This window comes from Schistocerca americana, chromosome 6, assembly GCF_021461395.2.
Source record: "Schistocerca americana isolate TAMUIC-IGC-003095 chromosome 6, iqSchAmer2.1, whole genome shotgun sequence".
Taxonomy (NCBI): Eukaryota; Metazoa; Arthropoda; class Insecta; order Orthoptera; family Acrididae; genus Schistocerca; species Schistocerca americana.
In genome coordinates, this window is record NC_060124.1 from 378,020,844 (window position 1) to 378,039,517 (window position 18,674).

Genomic DNA, 18,674 nt, shown 5'->3' on the forward strand with positions numbered 1-18,674 from the left:
TGAGAAAATGTAACAGATCTACTAAGAAGACTGCCTACACTACGCTTGTCCGTCCTCTTTTAGAATACTGCTGCTCGGTGTGGGATCCTTACCAGGTAGGATTGACGAAGTACACCGAGAAAGTTCAAACAAGGGCAGCACGTTTTGTATTATCGCGAAATATGGGAGAGAGTGTCACAGAAATGATACAGGATTTGGGGGGTGGACACCATTAAAATAAAGGTTTCTTCGTTGCTGCAGAATTTTCGCACGAAACTTCAATCACCAATTTTCCTCCTCCAAATGCGAAAATACGTTGTTGACCCCGACCTACGTAGGGAGAACCGATCTTCATAATAGAATAAGGCAAATCAGAGCTCGCACGGAAAGATATAGGTATTCGTTTCTTCCTCGCGCTGTACATTAGAATAATAGAGAATTATTGTGAAGGTGGTTCGATGAACCCTCAGGCAGGCACATGTGATTTGCAGCGTATCCACGTAGATGTAGGGACAGGGGAGAGGTCAGGCGTAGCATTCGGATATTCGCTTGAACTAACTGACCGCAATCATAACAAGCTTAAAAAATGATTTCCATGTCAGACTCCAACCACTGACCTTTCGAATACCTGTCCATTGTTGTAGCTACTACGCCATTTTCCTGTGGAGACACACGACCTTCACTATACTGTCGACCGTAGAGAATCGCCGCCAAGAACGCCGAGAGCAAAGGAGGGCGTCTATTGAACAGCGGAGAACAGTCTCCCGTCACTGTGAGAGCAGTAACGGGCGAGCAAGGTCAGGCCGCCCTATCATCTCGCGTCACAGCCGAATGAATGAAAACAAGACTCAGCGCCCTCGGAGCTGGGCTCAACAACACTTCCCGAGCCGCTGGTCCACTACGCCAGCGCAGCTACGAGTGAAGACACCCGTTCGTGCCGAACTCGTCGCCTTTCAACGCTTCACTAAACTTAACGCAATCATTATTGTAGAGTTCTCCTCAGTTCGTACAATACGTATTTTTAAAGATCTTCGGAACGTCAGTGAATGGTAACACAGTGATAGACGAGCAGTAGAAATGTGACATCATTATTTATATTGCAGTCTTTCATTCTGATGTCGAAAATGAAACCAGTTTTGCTTTATTACGTTAGATTGTGAGCTTATCGACAGTTTTTCACGGAACAATGTCCAATGATTAACTTCTCATGGTCGGGGTTCACATTCACGTATAATTTTTTGAAGGACATCATTTTCGCCGTGCACTGTAAAAATTATTTATTTCACTTTAGCAATTTCGGCCTGTGGACCATTTTCAAGTGGTACTGCTAAAGACTTTGTTTCAGCAAATGTCAGACTTTAAAATCCTCCGACATGTATACATGTCATCGTCAAAAACAGGCATTTTTACTGTAGAAATAAAGTAACATCAGACGAGTTGCTCTTGAGAACATCGATTTCTAATGATTTACGTGAATTATGTTAACATTGGTAACATTTTACATAATTTACATAAATTCACGACATACAAAGCTTCGCACTCGTCTGGTATTAATGTATTTCTAAAGTGAAAATGCCTATTTTTGACGATGACATGTATACATGCTAGAGCATTTTAAAGTCTGACAGAATAGAAGCTTTCGAAATGTGGTGCTACAGAAGAATGCTGAAGATTATATGGGTAGATCACATAACTAATGAGGAGGTGTTGAATAGAATTGAGGAGAAGAGGAGTTTGTGGCACAACTTGACTATATCGGTTTGTAGGACATGTTCTGAGGCATGAAGGGATCACAAATTTGGTTCTGGAGGGCAGCGTGGAGCATAAAAATCGTAGAGGGAGACCAAGAGATGAATACACTAAGCAGATTCAGAAGGATGTAGGCTGCAGTAGGTACTGGGAGATGAAGAAGCTTGCACAGCATAGAGTAGCATGGAGAGCTGCATCAAACCAGTCTCAGGACTGAAGACCACAACAACAACATGTGCTGAAGCAAAGTCTTTTGCAGTACAACTTCAGAATGGCGCAAAGATCGAAACTGCAATAGTGAAGTAAATAATTCCTATAGTCAACGGCGAGAACGACGCTCTTTCAGAAAATTGGCGAACGAATTTTTTTTTCACAATTTTTCAGCAACTTCAATTTATTTCGTAGTTTGCTAAAACAGTTTTAGTGAATGGAAAAATATTCTGAAAAGAAATCCAAAGAAACAGTTCTTGAACACGTCATACTATTTACGAGCTTTTACTTTTTCATTCAGAAACGGCAGTTTTGTGGTGCCCAAAGGTGACTGAAATCCATCGTATCTATTTTGCTTCATATGCAGCTGCATAACACACAAATCGCATCGGAAAGCTATTTCATCGTTTCTGAATAACGAGAATGAACTCAGCTTTGATTCGAAGGTGGAGAGTGTAAGGTCGTGGGCACTCCAGTTCACGTGGTTAACGTATTAGACCCAACTTGAACAGTTGGGTGGGAAGGCATAAAACTAACGTAATCTGACATTAAAGAGTTTATATGACTTACTCTTATCTGGGAAACGCCGCAGGACTTTGCTACAAAACTTGTGCACCTGTAAAGTATCTGAACATTCCCTCTGTTTCTAAACCAGTTCCACATCGTTTCGTCACTTGTCCTAGAGAAACAGGGCCTGCAGAATACGCTGCTGACGGAGAAACGGAAAAAGAAAGTGTTGTTTCATCCCTTTACGGCTCACACTATCAACTCGTAGAAGATATTTATTTGGTAAAAGGTGATGAACTTTGCGACTCGTTTGTAAACTGGCACTAAAAAATGGCGAAGCAGAAACGCTCAGTCCACGCCTTAAAAAATGCATTTGCTTTCACCGTTTACAGCTAATTCACACTTTCGGCAAGCACACACTGAATCGCACTTCTTTGTAATAGTGCCGCTATTTGCTACTGTACGGGCGTTCAAGGTCCCACGTTAAGCCAGTGAAGCAAGGCGTCTGAAGGTCAATTCATTCAAATGTAAGAGAAGTTCAAAGGGTGTAACATTACTCAGTCGGAATATGTGTGTTTGTGTGCATCTGGATACTCTCTCTAGCAGAAATACAAGAATGAAAGCAAGTCGCTTCTTCTTGAAACACACCTTCAACTAGCTATTGCTGTATGGTATATGTATCACGTGACGCTTTTCAGCTGAAGCCATGTTCATTTTTTTTTATATATATCTCATTTTGTTCGCTTTTGTTCGTTGTATCTGCTCGGGGCGGACGTCGTAAGACATCTGTTTTAAGTTCGTTGTTGATCGGTTAACTCAGTTTTTTTTATTGCAGAGGGCAGCTAACCCTCTGACCGAACACGCTGAGCTACCGTGCCGGCTTTTTTTTTTTTTTTTTACGTTCATTGCATATGCTCGGAGCGGACGTCGTAAGACATCCATTTAAATTTGTCATTGATCCATTAACTCAGTTTTTTTTATTACAGAGGGCTGTTAACCCTCTGACTGAACACGCTGAGCTACCGTGCCGGCAAAAATCTCATTTTGCTCTATATTGGTCGATGAATTTGTTCGTGGTGGACGTCCGATGATAGACGTTCACTCAGTTATTTTATTAGTGAGGGCGAGCAGCCCTCTGTCCGAACACGCTGATCTACCGTGCCGGCTGTTCATTACAGCAGCCAGTTGCTTTCAGTTTATACGTATTTCGAAGTATCATCAGCCCCGAGAAAACGGTCTTAAATTATGTGCAACTGTGACTTTAACTACCGTCTAGGGTGTAAATATTGTAAAATGTATAGGGTGGGACACGTAAGACGGCAACATGAAATACGCCACGGGCCTCCGAAAATATCGAAACATCATTTGGAGATGTCGTAATGCGCAGGTATGGCTGACGTTTGCAACGCAATTTACTGAAATTACGATGAAGCAATGACTGTGGTTTCAATGAGAGTACGTAGCTTTCATAAAACGGCTGAAGATCTCTTGAAAAGATGAATATAAACGATTGTTAGCATCACCATTCGAACATTTCGCGGCGAAGAGCTGGAAATGAGCTAAACATGAGACCAAAGGCTGCAGGCAGACAGCAGTTCTCGGGTAACTGCGCTGTGTCAGACGTCTTCGTCATATTTTGCACATTTGCTACCTTTCACTGGAAGCTTAAACCACTTATCAAGTACACGCTTAAATGGCTCTGGAATCTTGCTAGCGAAATTTCATTTCTCCGCACTTCGTTTCTATTATTTGCATAAAAACGTTATCTTGAACAATCTACGAAGCTCCGTAAGTTAAAGCACCATCACAGTCTGCTGGAGTACATTTGCGTTTATTTGCAGGGGTAAACTGAGCCTACCGATACCGAATTTCCGCTGCGTCACGTAACGTAATGACCACGTGTGTTGTGAAGCCATACATACGATCGTAACCAAAGAGGGAATGAACACAGATAATATTTTATATTAGTTTTCAGAAGGCAGATTTCGGTGACAGACTAACCTGCAGCGCAGCCCAAGGTCTACGTTACATTAAAAGGTGACAAATTTGGTTGAGAGTTAAAGTCAGCGAAGCTGTATACGGAAACCTTAACCGTGGTGTCATGCTGATCTTTAGCTTACCCTGGTTCTCGATTAATGAAAAGATGATACTTTGGTTGTGAGATATCGCAACAGTATAAAATTGTGATTAAATCTATTTTTTTTATACTTCTAGCGAAATGGCAATGGAGGAAAGATAAACTCTTTTTACAAAAAATATTATATTACACAAATTATGTTTTAACGCAATTGTCAAACTTGGATTTGGAGTGAAACTGTTCCTCGTTTGTCTGAGTTAAACGCTATTTTCAAGCGCTTTGCTTAAAAGCTCTTTAGATGTAACTGGAAGTATAAGCACTCAGAAGAGAAGAATATTATAACTTTAGCTAACGTCCAGATGAATACAAGGCTCCCTCGTGGTAAGGGCTGAAAGGAAGTCGTGGATAAACTGCTGAACCAGCCCCTGGAAGGAATCTTCCCTCGTCTCGCCCGGAGTGATTAAGGGAAAACATCTAATGCTTATAGCTTGGTTGCCAGAGGCCGACAGGAAACAAAAAAGGGTTCAAATGTCTCTGAGCACTGTGGGACTCAACTAGTGTGGTCATAAGTCCCCTAGAACTTAGAACTACTTAAACCTAACTAACCTAAGGACATCACACACATCCATGCCCGAGGCAGGATTCGAACATGAGACCTCAGCGGTCGCGTGGTTCCAGGAATCCCACACTTATTGCAAAAAGGACTCTAGCGCATCATGTTATTCACCACCTCGGTACGTGAGTAGGTCCGTCGATAGCGCAAAAGTTCCGTTCCAACCATTATCAAACCAGTGTACCGCCGTCCAGAGAAGCACGAAATTGGAAACTGTACAACACAATCATTGTGTCGTTGAGACTTGATTTTGGAAATCTTAATTACTTCTTCTCGCCAGCGCAATTACAATCGTATATCTCCGGAATATGATGCCTTCGGCCACTGAAAGAACACTAACATTTTAATTTTAGCTTTTAGAATCGTCTGTCCCCGTCGTTCGTCTGAAGTGATTAAAGGAACCACATAAAGTGCGAATCGGTTTGTTGGAAGAGGTAGAAACTCCATTTATCTCACAATCATTGCCCCATTTAGTGTAGTTCGGCTACAAAGGTAAATCCAAACAGTTGACACGGAAACGTGCATCACGTACAGAAAAAGTCTGTAAGCAGAAAACCGGGGAACCTGAGATACACAACAGCGCCTAACTATTCGAAGATGGCGAAATTCTCCAAACTTTAAACGAAATAAAAGGACCGTCTCCATGGATACATGCACAGTTCAAGAAAGTAGATGGATTGACTGTAATTAGATTTTCTTCAAACATTTTATTCTGTATCTCATACACATGTTTTGAATCTAGGGAAAGATGCTTGTAAGTCTGTCGTATCAGGTAACTTTCGTCAGCATTAATGATATCAAGGACTTATTTCAGATAATGTTAACTAATACTTCTGTATATGTGCAAATAGACTGAAGACATTCTTTTCATCGAAAGCAATTTCGTTACTAAAGAATACATCACTTTAACACCTTCTTGGTTATTGACAGTGTCGTTCTTCATTGAAAAACCAATGTAAAGACACACTGCATCTACGTAAAAACTGGTCCTCCGCACACCATCTTATGTTCCGTCGCGGAGGGTACTTTTGGTCCATGATCTTCCCCTCCTCTTCCTCCCCATGCTCCCACCCGTTCCTTGTTCCATTTGCGAATGGAGTATGGGAAAAATGACTGTCAATGTAGCTGCGTCTTAGCTCAAATTTCTTGGATTTTCTCTTTGTAGCCATTTCGCAAGACGTGTGTGGAAGGAAGTAATATTTGTCCTGCTCTTCCCGGAATGTATTCTCTCGGAAATTCAATAGTAAATTTCTCCGTCGTGCAGAGCATCTCTCCTGTAGCGTCTGCAGCTGGAGTTTTTTCAGTCTCCCTGAAACGCTCTTGCACCGAGTAAACGATCCCGTGAAGAAATACGTCGCCCTTCATTAGATAATCTCTCTCTTTTCAGTTAATCCAATCTGGAAAGCTGTACTCAAGACTGATTGAGCAATACTCGACATTCAGTCAGACAAGCGTTTTGTAAGCCAGTTCTTTCGGGGACGAAGTACATTTCCTTGAGATTCTTTCCATGAAACTCAGCCTGACATTTCTGTTTCCAACATCTGTTTTATGTGGTCGCTCCACTTTAAGTCGCTCCAGATAGTCCGATTGTTGCATCTCGAGCTTAAAAGACTAAGCTGCGATGAGGACGTTGGCTTTCGAAGTGTGCTGAAGAAAGGCAAATTTAGAGGACCACCACCGTAGAGTGTCTGCAATGTTGTAGGTGTTTCCCATAATAGGTTCTTTTGCAAAATGCGATGAACTTTTTGGCACATTAAAACTGTGCGCCGGATTGGGTATCGAACCTGGGACCTTTGATTTCACGGGTAAGGCCCCTGCCCAGCACACTGTAGTAACTTGCCAGTAAATTTCAAATCGGCGCACACTCCGGTGCAGTGTGAAAATTCATTCTGGAAACAGTCCCCCAGGTTGCGGCTGAACCTTGTCTCTGCAATATCCTTTCTCCCACGAGTTATAGTCCCACATAGTATGTACGAAAACTTTTGTGAAATCTGGGTGGTAAGAGATAGGTACTGGTGCAAGTAGGGCAGTGAGGACGAGTAGTGAGTGGTATAGCTGGATAGCTCAGTCGGTAGAGAAATTGCCAGCGAAAGGCGAAGGTTCCGGTATCGATTCCTGGTTTGGCACAGTATTTTGCGTACACCCTGCGTTCAGGGTGTCCTACAGCTGTTGAAAACTTTGAATATCCAGATTCCAGTCGCAGACTCCACCGCCTTCAGTTAGACGCGTATGAAGTACGAAGTAAGATCCTGAGAATGTTACGTCGTATTATCTTATTTAAACCCCGCGTTATTTTCCGCCGAACACGTAGTCTTTTCGCACGCTTAGAAAGTTGGGGTCCTAATCGGAAACTTCCCTTGGTAAATAGAGACCCAACAAGCGAGGAGAAAGCAAAATGTAATAATCTCATCCTTGGTATTTCTGGTTTGAATAGTAGGTCTTTACACTATTCTTAATTGAAGGACGTCCCATTAGGCAGCAAAAGCCTGCAGCAAATGATCTATTTCTTTGTTACTGAGACTAGGTTCGATCCAAAGATTTTCTGGCAGCCTATACATACAGGCAATGTGAGTTTACATTATGTCGAAAGACATACAAGTAGGTTCTAGATGTTAAAAGAAATGGGTAAGTTATAGTTACGGTAAAGAATTACGAAACAGTTTGCTTGCAGTCAAAAATCACGAAACGCTGTTTGAACATAAAACCTTGTAATGTTTGTTCCCATGGATCTGCGCGGTGGTGATGCAAGTTGCAAGCAACATCACAACAACGGATCTGTTAAATGTATACTTTCGCGTGTGTGACTCTTGTGCCGAGATGAAATGTGTTGCCATTTCTGCGGAGGCCAAGACACTTCAGGTAGTTTTTTGATTCTACATTCGCTGGCTTGGCCAACTCACAACCAAACTGTCACATTCCAATCGAACTCAGACCTTGTGCTAAGGGACAGATCACAGTCTATCGTCACAACCAGGCTTTTTGCTTTCGTATTCGACAGTTTCCCAGCAACAACCCTAGGCTTCGCAGAACTCTCTCCGCAGCAGCGTCAATCCGGCACGAGTGTTCCCACCCCGCACTGACGCAGATCACTCACTGTACCGACAAATTTAGTAATTTTTGATATCGCTAACTTATTTGTACAACCGTTAACTCATGCTTCTATGTATGTATAGGTCGAATGAAGTACTTCTGTTGTTTCAAACCGGTCTTGACAGCGAAGAGTAAGGCAAATACCTTCATATCAATTTTTTGATGAAATACGTCCGGGCAAGAGCAGCGGATAACTTCAGGTATCCTACCATATCAATTTACCGCATATCTAAAATCACGAATAGTTATCTGAAAACTTTTTTTTCCAGTTCTGAATGGTATGCTCCAGTGTCTGTCATGGTTTCGAACGTGTTGCAAAACAAAAAGTCTTCACAAAATTGCTTAACCAGTTAAGCAGTATGGCAAGGACACAGGTGGATATCGGCTGCCACTGCATGGACGTATTTCACAGAATCGGTATAGATATGACTGGTTTTTCTGATACATCTCATGATGGAATGTGTATTTTGAAATCGATCACGTATGTTGTATTGATAAGCAACAACGATCTAGTGCAGCCCGAGGAAGTCTGTATCTTTCGCATATCATATTACAAAGAAAGGTCAAGTTTGTTGACATTGTCAACCATGAGACACACGACCTGTTGTAAATTTTTTATTTATGTTAGGGATCAAAAATTCATAAAGTTAAGATCGCACATGAAATCTTCTTTATTTGGATGAATTACTTGTTTCGGCTAACAATCTAGCCATCTTCCGATTTTAAAACATTCTTGATTAGTATTGCCGTCACTACGGTTTCACACATTATTAAAAATCATTTTTAAAATGAAAACATCCATAGATGACATAACGCCATTCTTTCCTGACCATCGTTTAATAATATGCTGGTCACCAACGACAAAAAGCTGTTTTTAATTATGTCATGCATGGATGTCGCCATTTTATGAAAGATTTTAACGAAGTGCGAGAAGATGTAATGTCACCAAAATCCGTCAACAATATTTTATGATCAGAAGATGGCTGGGTTATTAGCTGAAACTAGTAATCGATCCAAATAAAGAATATTTCATGTCTGATCTTGATTTCATGGGTTTTCAATCCTTGTTGTTGTTGTTGTTGTTGTTGTTGTTGCTGTTGTGTTCAGTCCGAAGATTGCTTTGATACAGCTCTCCATGCTACTCTATCCTGTGTGAGTCTCTTCGTCTCCGAATAACTACTGCAACCTACATCGTTCCGAATGAGCTTAGTGTATTCATTTCTTGGTCTCCCTCTACGATTTTTAACCCTCACACTTCCCTCCAGTACAAAATGGGTGATCGCTTGGTGTCTCAGGGTGTGTGCTATCAACTGATCCCTTCTTGTGGTCAAGTTGTGCCACAAATTTCTCGTCTCCCCAATTCTATTCAGTACCTCCACATTAATTACGTGATCTGCCAATCTAACTTTCAACATCCTTCTGCACAACATTTCGAAAACTTCTACTCTCTTTTTGTCGGAATTCTTTATCGTCCATGTTTCACTACCATGCGCGGACTCTAGGCAAATACTTTCAGAAAAAGACTTCCCAACTATCAAATCAATATTCGATGTTAACAAATTTCTCTTCTTCAGAAGCTCTTTTTTCCCCACTGCCAGTCTTCATTTTATATCTTCTGTACTTTAGCCATCATCAGTTATTTTGCTGCCCAAACAGCAAAACTCGTCAGTGTCTCGTTTCCTAATCTGAATCCCTCTGCGTTACCTGATTTATTTCGACTAAATTCCGTTCTCCTTGTTTTGTTTTTGTTGATGTTCATCTTATATCCTCCTTTCAAGGCACTGTTCATTCCATTTAACTGCTCTCCCAAGTCCTTTGCTGTCTCTGACAGAATTACAATGCCATCGGCAAACCTCAGAGTTTTTCTTTCTTCTCCCTGAACTGTAGTTCCTGCTCCAAATTTTTCTTTGTTTTCCTTTACTGCTTGTTCGATGTACAGATTGAATAACATCGGGGATAGTCTACAAACCTGTCTCGGTACCTTCTCAACCACAGCTTTCCTTTCATTCCCCTCGACCCTTATTACTGCCTTCTGGTTTCTGTGCAAGCTGTAAATAGGCTTTCGGTCCCTGTATTTTACTCCTGCCGTCTTTACAATTTGAAAGAGAGCATTCCAATCAACATTAGCGATAGTTTTCTCTAAGTCTATTAACGCTATAAATTTAGGTTTCGCTTTCCTTAATCGCTCTTCTAAGATAGGTGGTAGGATTAGTACTGCCTCGCGTATTCCTAAATTTCTCCGGAAGGAAAACTGATTTCCCCGATGTCGGCTTCCACCAGTTTTTCCATTCTTTCCTAAAATGGAAATGAGCGCTTGGCGTCATTGCCAGCCACATTGGGCGACCTGCGCGTCAGATGGGGATGAAATGATGACGAAGACAACACAACACTCAGTCCCTGAGCGGAGAAAATCCCCGACCCAGCCGGGAATGGAACCCGGGCCCCTTAGGACGGAAGTCTGTCACGCTGACCATTCAGAACTTTCGCAAAGATACGTAGCAACAATTATGCCTCCCGAAAATAGAGTTCTCTTTCAGTAACATTTTCTTTTTTTTTTCTTTTTCAGGAATTTTAAATTAGTTACGCACGAATTAAACGCACAGAGATCATCTCGTTCTGATTTCTACGAGGGCTGTTTGAAAAGTAAGGTCCGATCAGTCGCGAAATGCAGTCCACAGTGAAAATAAAAAATATCTTATTTGCTTGCAACTGTTGGCTACACCTTCCCGCAACTTCTGTGCATAGTCGCCGCTCCGACTGAGCAGCATTGTCGGGAATCGAACCCGGACCCCTTAGGACGGCAGTCCGTCACGCCGACCATACAGCCGTCGGGGCGGACCCTTTGGTACAGGATGACTTGGACAGAATTTCTATTTGGTGTGATAAGCGTCAGCGTGCTCTAAATGGTCGACTTCGATTTACACTGAGAATTCTAAGAAAGTATAGCTCATCTGCAAAGAAGACCGCGTACAGAATATTTGTGCAACCAATTCTTGAGTGTCTGGGATCACCACCAATTCGGTTTAAAGGGAGACATCGGAGTGTGCTACTCGATTTGTTACCGGTAGGTTCGATCAGCACTCAGATGGGAATTCGAGGACGAAGGAAGGCGTTCTTTTCGCGTAACGCTGTGGACCGTAGGACGACAATCCGTCACGCTGACCACTCAGCTATCGGGGCGGACATTATCCCCTAAAGAATTCGTGTTAGTATTTTGCATATATGAGCCATTAAACAGATAGTTCGATAATTTTCACACCTGTCAGCACCTGCTTTCTTTGGAAATGAAATTGTTACATTTTTCTCGAAGTCTGCGGATATTTCGCCAGTCTCATACACCTTGCCTGCCAGATGGAAGAGTTTTGTCACGGTTGGCTTTCCCAAGGCTATCAGCAGGTGTGACAGAATATCGTCTACTCCCGGGGTCTCGCCTCGACTTACAACTTTCAATCCCTGACATAAACAAGAAACGAAGTAAGTTATTGGGGTACTCACGTGGTATCGGCTGCTGCACGGACCAGACATAGGTGCTGTACCGCACGTCGGTGAACTGCACGGAGACCGGTGGGCCGGCGGTGGCGAAGCGCGGCGTCGAGTCGCCGCAGTCGGCCTCGGCGAGGCGGTGCAGGTAGTAATTGTTGTTCTGCAGCGGCTCCGCCACCGACACGGAGCTCGTGGTGGACGAGGAGAGCGAGGCGGCACCGGGCGCCGGCGCGCCCCTGGGCAGCAGGCAGCACGACGCCGACACCGACGCCGTCGAAGTCGACGACGACGCTCCGTCGCCGGCGGAGGGCGACGCCACCGTCATGGCTGGCGTGCTACGCGGCAGAGACTGGGCCGCCGCGGCGAGGGGCTGGCTGATAAGCTGCGCGCCCACTATCCGCTCTGCGCACGCGCAGATTATGCCCGCTCCGGGAAGCGCTTATGTCAGCGAAAGCTCCGGCGTGCACCACCTGCAGCAGAGCGACAACGAGACGCTCGCTTCACTGCCGACCCTCGCGAGAGAAATTATTTACACGCCATTCGAGGGAGAAACTGTTCACAATCACTACAAATGATCTCGCTGGCAGCATTCGGAATAGCACCTTACCGTGCGAGTCACCTACTCGTCGTCAGCCACTACTGTCACCAGCTCGGGTGCTGCAGTCCTCTCCCACCGAGCCCCCCTCGGAAATCGAAACGACAAATATCCACGAACAAACTATTCTGGTCATGCATTACTCTCCTACGACAGTCACTGTACGTGTGTCCGACAAGAGGTCTGAGCACAGTTTCCCTGGAACTCTCCCGTTTGGCTGCTAACTCAAATTCTTGGAGTGACTAGATACTGGTGTGGGCACAGCTGTCGTGGAAGCATCCACGAACGGCAAGTGTGCTCCCAGCCACATATGCGCCGGGAGTCGGCGGCAGCGGCTGCGGCTTCCGAAGAGCGACTGAGCGGCGCGCCTGTGGGACGCCTCGCCTAAAGCCGGGCTGCGGGCGGCGGCTGGTGGTGGGGAGGCCGATGCGGGACCCGGGAGCCGCGCGCGCCGTCGCAGCTGCCGCCCCGTAGGCGGCGGGGGGAGCCCTGGCAACCACGCGCGAGGGCTTCCGCCACGTCCGGGATTCCCTCTTTCTAATCGCCGCACACCCCTCGAAAACAGCCGTCCAGTATTTTTCCAGCTCTTCCGCCGAAAATTACTCTGCAGGAAGGACCACCCGGAGAGACCGAATATCTATACAGGGTGGTCCATTGATAGTGACCGGGCCAAATATCTCACGAAATAAGCATCAAACGAAAAAACTACAAAGAACGAAACTCGTCTAGCTTGAAGGGGGAAACCAGACGGCGCTTGGGTTGGCCCGCTAGATAGCGCTGCCATAGGTCAAACGGGTATCAACTGCGTTTTGTAAAATAGGAACCCCCATTTCTATTACATATTCGTGTAGTTCGTAAAGAAATATGAATGTTTCAGTTGGACCACTTTTTTCGCTTTGTGATAGATGGCGCTGTAATAGTCACAAACGTGTAAGTACGTGGTATCACGTAACACTCCGCCACTGCGGACGGTATTTGCTTCGTGATAGACCGTTTACCAATTGCGGAAAAGGTCGATATCGTGTTGCTGTATGGCTATTGTGATCAAAATGCCCAACTGGCGTGTGCTATGTATGCTGCTCGGTATCCTGGACGACATCATCCAAGTGTCCGGACCGTTCGCCGGATAGTTACGTTATTTAAGGAAACAGGAAGTGTTCAGCCACATGTGAAACGCCAACCACGACCTGCAACAAACGATGATGCCCAAGTAGGTGTTTTAGCTGCTGTCGCGGCTAATCCGCACATCAGTAGCAGAAAAATTGCGCGAGAATCGGGAATCCCAAAAACGTCGGTGTTGATAATGCTACATCAACATCGATTGCACCCGTACCATATTTCTACGCACCAGGAATTGCATGGCGACGACTTTGAACGTCGTGTACAGTTCTGCCACTGTGCACAAGAGAAATTACGGGACGATGACAGATTTTTTGCACTCGCTCTGTTTAGCGACGAAGCGTCATTCACCAACAGCGGTAACGTAAACCGGGATAATATGCACTATTGGACAACGGAAAATTCACGTAGATGCGACAAGTGGAACATCAGCGACCTTGGCGGGTTAATGTATGGTGCAACATTATGGGAGGAAGGATAATTGGCCCCCATTTTATCGATGGCCATCTAAATGGTGCAATGTATGCTGATTTCCTACGTTATGTTCTACTGATGTTCTTACAATATGTTTCACTGCATGACAGAATGGCGATGTACTTCCAACATGATGAATGTACGGCACATAGCTCGCGTGCGGTTGAAGCGGTATTGAATAGCATATTTCATGACAGGTGGATTGGTCGTCGAAGCACCATACCACAGCCCGCACGTTCACCGGATCTGACGTCCCCGGATTTCTTTCTGTGGAGAAAGTTGAAGGGTATTTGCCATCGTGATCCACCGACAACGCCTGACAACATGCGTCAGTGCATTGTCAATGCATGTGCGAACATTACGGAAGGCGGACTACTCGCTGTTGAGAGGAATGTCGTTACACGTATTGCCAAATGCACTGAGGTTGACGGACATCATTTTGAGCATTTATTGCATTAATGTGGTATTTACAGGTAATCGCGCTGTAAAAGCATGCGTTCTCAGAAGTCATAAGTTCACAAAGGTAAATGTATCACATTGGAACAACCGAAATAAAATGTTCAAACGTACCTTCGTTCTGTATTTTAATTTAAAAAACCTACCATTGTTACCAACTGTTCGTCTAAAATTGTGTGCCATATGTTTGTGACTATTAGAGCGCCATCTATCACAAAGCGAAAAAAGTGGTCCAACTAAAACATTCATATTTCTTTACGTACTACACGAATATGTAATAAAAATGGGGGCCCCTATTTAAAAAAACGCAGCTGATATCCGCTTGACCTATGGCAGCGCCATCTAGCGGCCCAACCATGGCGTCATCTGGTTTCCCCCTCCAAACTAGACAAGTTTCGTTTTTTGTAGTTTTATTCGTTTGACGCTTATTTCGTGAGATATTTGGCCCGGTCACTATCAATGGACCACCCTGTATATTCGATGGGCGATCTAAAAGTATCGGGAATACTGTAATTTCGCATACTGTATTCAGGCGACCAACATTTGATCACAGTCTTAAGGAAGATGACCAGCATCTGACCTAGATTTCGAGGGAGGTTTATGAGACATTTAGCCGCAATAAATTTCAACTTCACTTCTGCATCTCATTTTCCTGGAACTGGCGACAACAATTCTTGGACCCAAAATCTTTCTCACAATTGCTTCTACCTTATTTCGTCCACATGACATCATCTTAGTCAAATGTGGGTCATGGAAAATATCCTTCAATAATTTATTTCCACAATCCATACTTCTGTAGCTGCTATTATATCTGACAGCTTGAACAACTATTGCTAGCTGACGCTGAAGTCACGCTTAGTAGCACAATAACTCCAGTTAACATTGGGGGCTCTGGCGTTAACTAAGAAGGCTGCTCCACTTCCTCAAATAGACTCATAAGAATTTAACTTCTTACTTCGTGAAGTTATTACATCTTCATTTTCACTGTGAGAGCACGTGATGCAAAACTGGTACAAATTAGAAGCAAATGAATATACACGTGAACGCTGAACAATATAATAGGTACGATTACAGAAAGAAAACTACACAAATCGAAACATTTCGTGTTGACTGTCCTCTGTTTTCGATCCCGAAAACTTAAGCGACCTAGCGGTACTGGTTCTTACGAAGCGTTGCGAAACGTTGTGTTCTGCAAGTCAATTGAGAGATAAATAATTTAACGATTTTGTTTAAACATGTACGTCTCTATAAATCGGTTTCGCAAGTCCTTGTTAATTCTGTGAGTTATTTATAACACAGCTGCTGATCGGCACGAAGTGAGCACATGCATGGATTGTCAATACTAACGGAGAAGGAAGTAAACATTTCCCTTCTCACGACCTTTCTAGACGCGTATCCAATGCCACTTTTTCTCCCCTGCTCACATTCCCTTGAGCTAAGCCGTCTTTTTCCGTACAAGCATGAACAGAAAAAAGACTATATCGACAATAGTATCGATTATTGTATAAAAGCTTTCCAAGACATGTCGATCGGGGAACTTGACCTATCGATAGTACTTCGCAGGATCAGTACTCATAACAGTGATCACTTATGAAACACAGGGGAGAAACAGGCGATAATACGAAGCCGTGTGGGTTTAAAAAAAGCAATAATACGGAAGATTCCAGGAAATACAGGAGAGTTGGTCAACCTAGTTGTATTAGTGCGATTCGCTAAATTTTTCGTTGTTGTCGCGGTAAACACGCCTGAAACGTGTCTGTAAACTGGCAGCCACATTGGATCTATAGTCTGTCGTCAGTTGTCCAGAAGGTTACATGTGCTGCATTTGTTTTAAAGACGTATCACACAATTTGCATTAAACATTGCTATAAAACGACAAAAATGTAACACCGTTTTAGAAAGGTTGGTAACTGCTTTTGCTGAGTCTGCTATGAGTAAAACAAGGGTTTACGAGTGTTTGAGCGTTTTCAAAATGGCCGTGAAGAAGTTGAAGATGACGAGCCTTCTGAACGCCACAGCACAACAACAGATGAAAACGTGGAAAAAGTCAAAGAAATTATTATGAACGATCGCCGAATCACAGTCAGAGAAGTTGCTGATGATGTTGGCATATCAACTGGCTCATGCTATACGTTTCAAGTGTTTTGGGTATGAAACGTGTGGAGCAAAATTTGGGCCAAAGGTGTTGACTTCGGGCAAAAACAGCAACAAGTGGAAGTTGTTCAGGAGTCGTTAAATGAAGCCAATAACAATGAAAAACTACTGAAAGTGTGATAACAGGTGACGAAACATGGGTGTACGGATATGACGTCGAAACTGAGGTTCAATAGTCCCAGTGGAGGCATTCTAGATCGCCAAGACCGAAAAAAGCTCGGCAACTGGAGTCGAATGTGAAGGTTTTGCTCACTGTTTCCTTCGATTTCACCGACAAAGTGCATCAGGAGTTGTTGCCAAGAGGTCAGACGATCAGTAAGGAATACTGCCTTGAACTGAACGGATACAACTGAATGGATATAACGGATGTGTGCGTTCAGTGATGGTGAGAAAAGGGATTTAGCCTACTCTTCTCGAACAGCACCAAGTGGGCCACCGAGCTTAACGTCCCCGTCCGACGAAGGGGTTACCATGAACAGAGTCACATGCCTTCATTCCATGAAACACTGCAGAGGGGTTTGGGGAATTTATTTCTGGACAATGGAGCAAAGTTTGGTGATCAGCAACGTTACGCCCACCCCACCAGACCACAGGGCGTGGCGTTCCTGGGCGGTTACCCATCGAAGTAACGGCCACGAACGACGTTGCCTAACTTTGGTGATTTGACAGGAACTGGTTTATCCACAACTAGGCAAGGCCGTTGACACCGATTCCAGCTTTGACTAATTGATACTGTAGTTAATAGGATTCTACGTTTTTTTCGTTTCGTGAAATGCACAATTTTACATTTCTGAACATTGGAAGCAAGTAGCCGATCTTTCCACCACTTTGAGATTTAGCAACGGTTCAAATGGCTCTGAGCACTATGGGATTTAACATCTATGGTCATCAGTCTCCTAGAACTAAGAACTACTTAAACCTAACTAACCTAAGGACAGCACACAACACCCAGTCATCACGAGGCAGAGAAAATCCCTGACCCCGCCGGGAATCGAACCCGGGAACCCGGGCGTGGGAAGCGAGGACGCTACCGCACGACCACGAGATTTAGCAACATCTGACTAAATATTTGTGCAGGTTTTTTTCAAGCAATACGTGATTATACTCAGACAGACAGAACAGCGAGGACATTGAAGCAAACCGCAAAAGCTTAGCCATGTTTTACATCGTCCAAATTCTTGGGTGTGGTATACGATACAGGCATCCGCAAGACATATTGTTAATCTCCTAGGTGAACCATCATTCTACCATTTACATCTACACTACTGGCCATTAAAATTGCTACACCACCAAGATGACGTGCTAGAGACGCGAAATTTAACCAACAGGAAGAAGATGCTGTGATATGCAAATGATTAGCTTCTCAGACATTCACACACGGTTGGCGCCGGTGGCGACACCTGCAACCTGCTGACATGAGGAAAGTTTCCAGCCGATTTCTCATACACAAACAGCAGTTGATCGGCGTTGCCTGGTGAAACGTTGTTGTGATGCCTCGTGTAAGAAGGAGAAATGCGTACCATCACGTTTCCGACTTTGATAAAGGTCGGATTGTAGCCTATCGCGATTGTGGTTTGCCGTGTCGCGTCATTGCTGCTCGCGTTGGTCGAGATCCAATGACTGTTAGCAGAATATGGAGTCGGTGGGTTCAGGAGGGTAATACGGAACGCCAAGCTGTATCCCAACGGCCTCGTATCACTAGCAGTCGAGATGACAAGCATCTTATCCGCATGCCTGTAACGGATCGTGCAGCCATGTCTCGATCCCTGAGTCAACATATGGGGACATTTGCAAGACAACAACCATCTGCACGAACAGTTCGACGACGTTTGCAGCAGCATGGACTATCAGCTCGGAGACCATGGCTGCGGTTACCCTTGACGCTGCATCACAGACAGGAGCGCCTGCGATGGCGTACTCAGCGACGAACCTGGGTGCACGAATGGAAAAACGTCATTTTTTCGGATGAATCCAGGTTCTGTTTACAGCATCTTAATAGTCGCATCCGTGTTTGGCGACATCGCGGTGAACGCACATTGGAAGCGTGTATTCGTCACGCCATACTGGCGTATCACCCGGCGTGATGGTATGAGGTGCCATTGGTTACACGTCTCGGTCACCTCTTGTTCTCATTGACGGCACTTTGAACAGTGAACGTTACATTACAG

The 18,674-nt window shown here is 44.2% G+C and overlaps 1 protein-coding gene across 2 annotated transcripts in view; it reads right to left on the reverse strand.

Moving 5' to 3' along the window:
- The window catches only part of LOC124619362 (ATP-binding cassette sub-family G member 1-like), a 779,674-nt gene that overhangs the window by 211,981 nt on the left and 549,019 nt on the right, over positions 1-18,674 (reverse strand). The window contains exons 1-2 of one of the 2 annotated variants that reach the window (XM_047145684.1): positions 12,316-12,510; positions 11,721-12,178 (exon numbers count right to left, since the gene is read on the reverse strand). In XM_047145684.1, the coding sequence (XP_047001640.1) occupies positions 11,721-12,033 (313 nt within the window). In that variant the 5' untranslated portion in view covers positions 12,034-12,178; positions 12,316-12,510. Of the gene's footprint in view, positions 1-11,720; positions 12,179-12,315; positions 12,511-18,674 lie in introns of those variants that run through there. The other variant, XM_047145685.1, reaches the window with a different exon arrangement.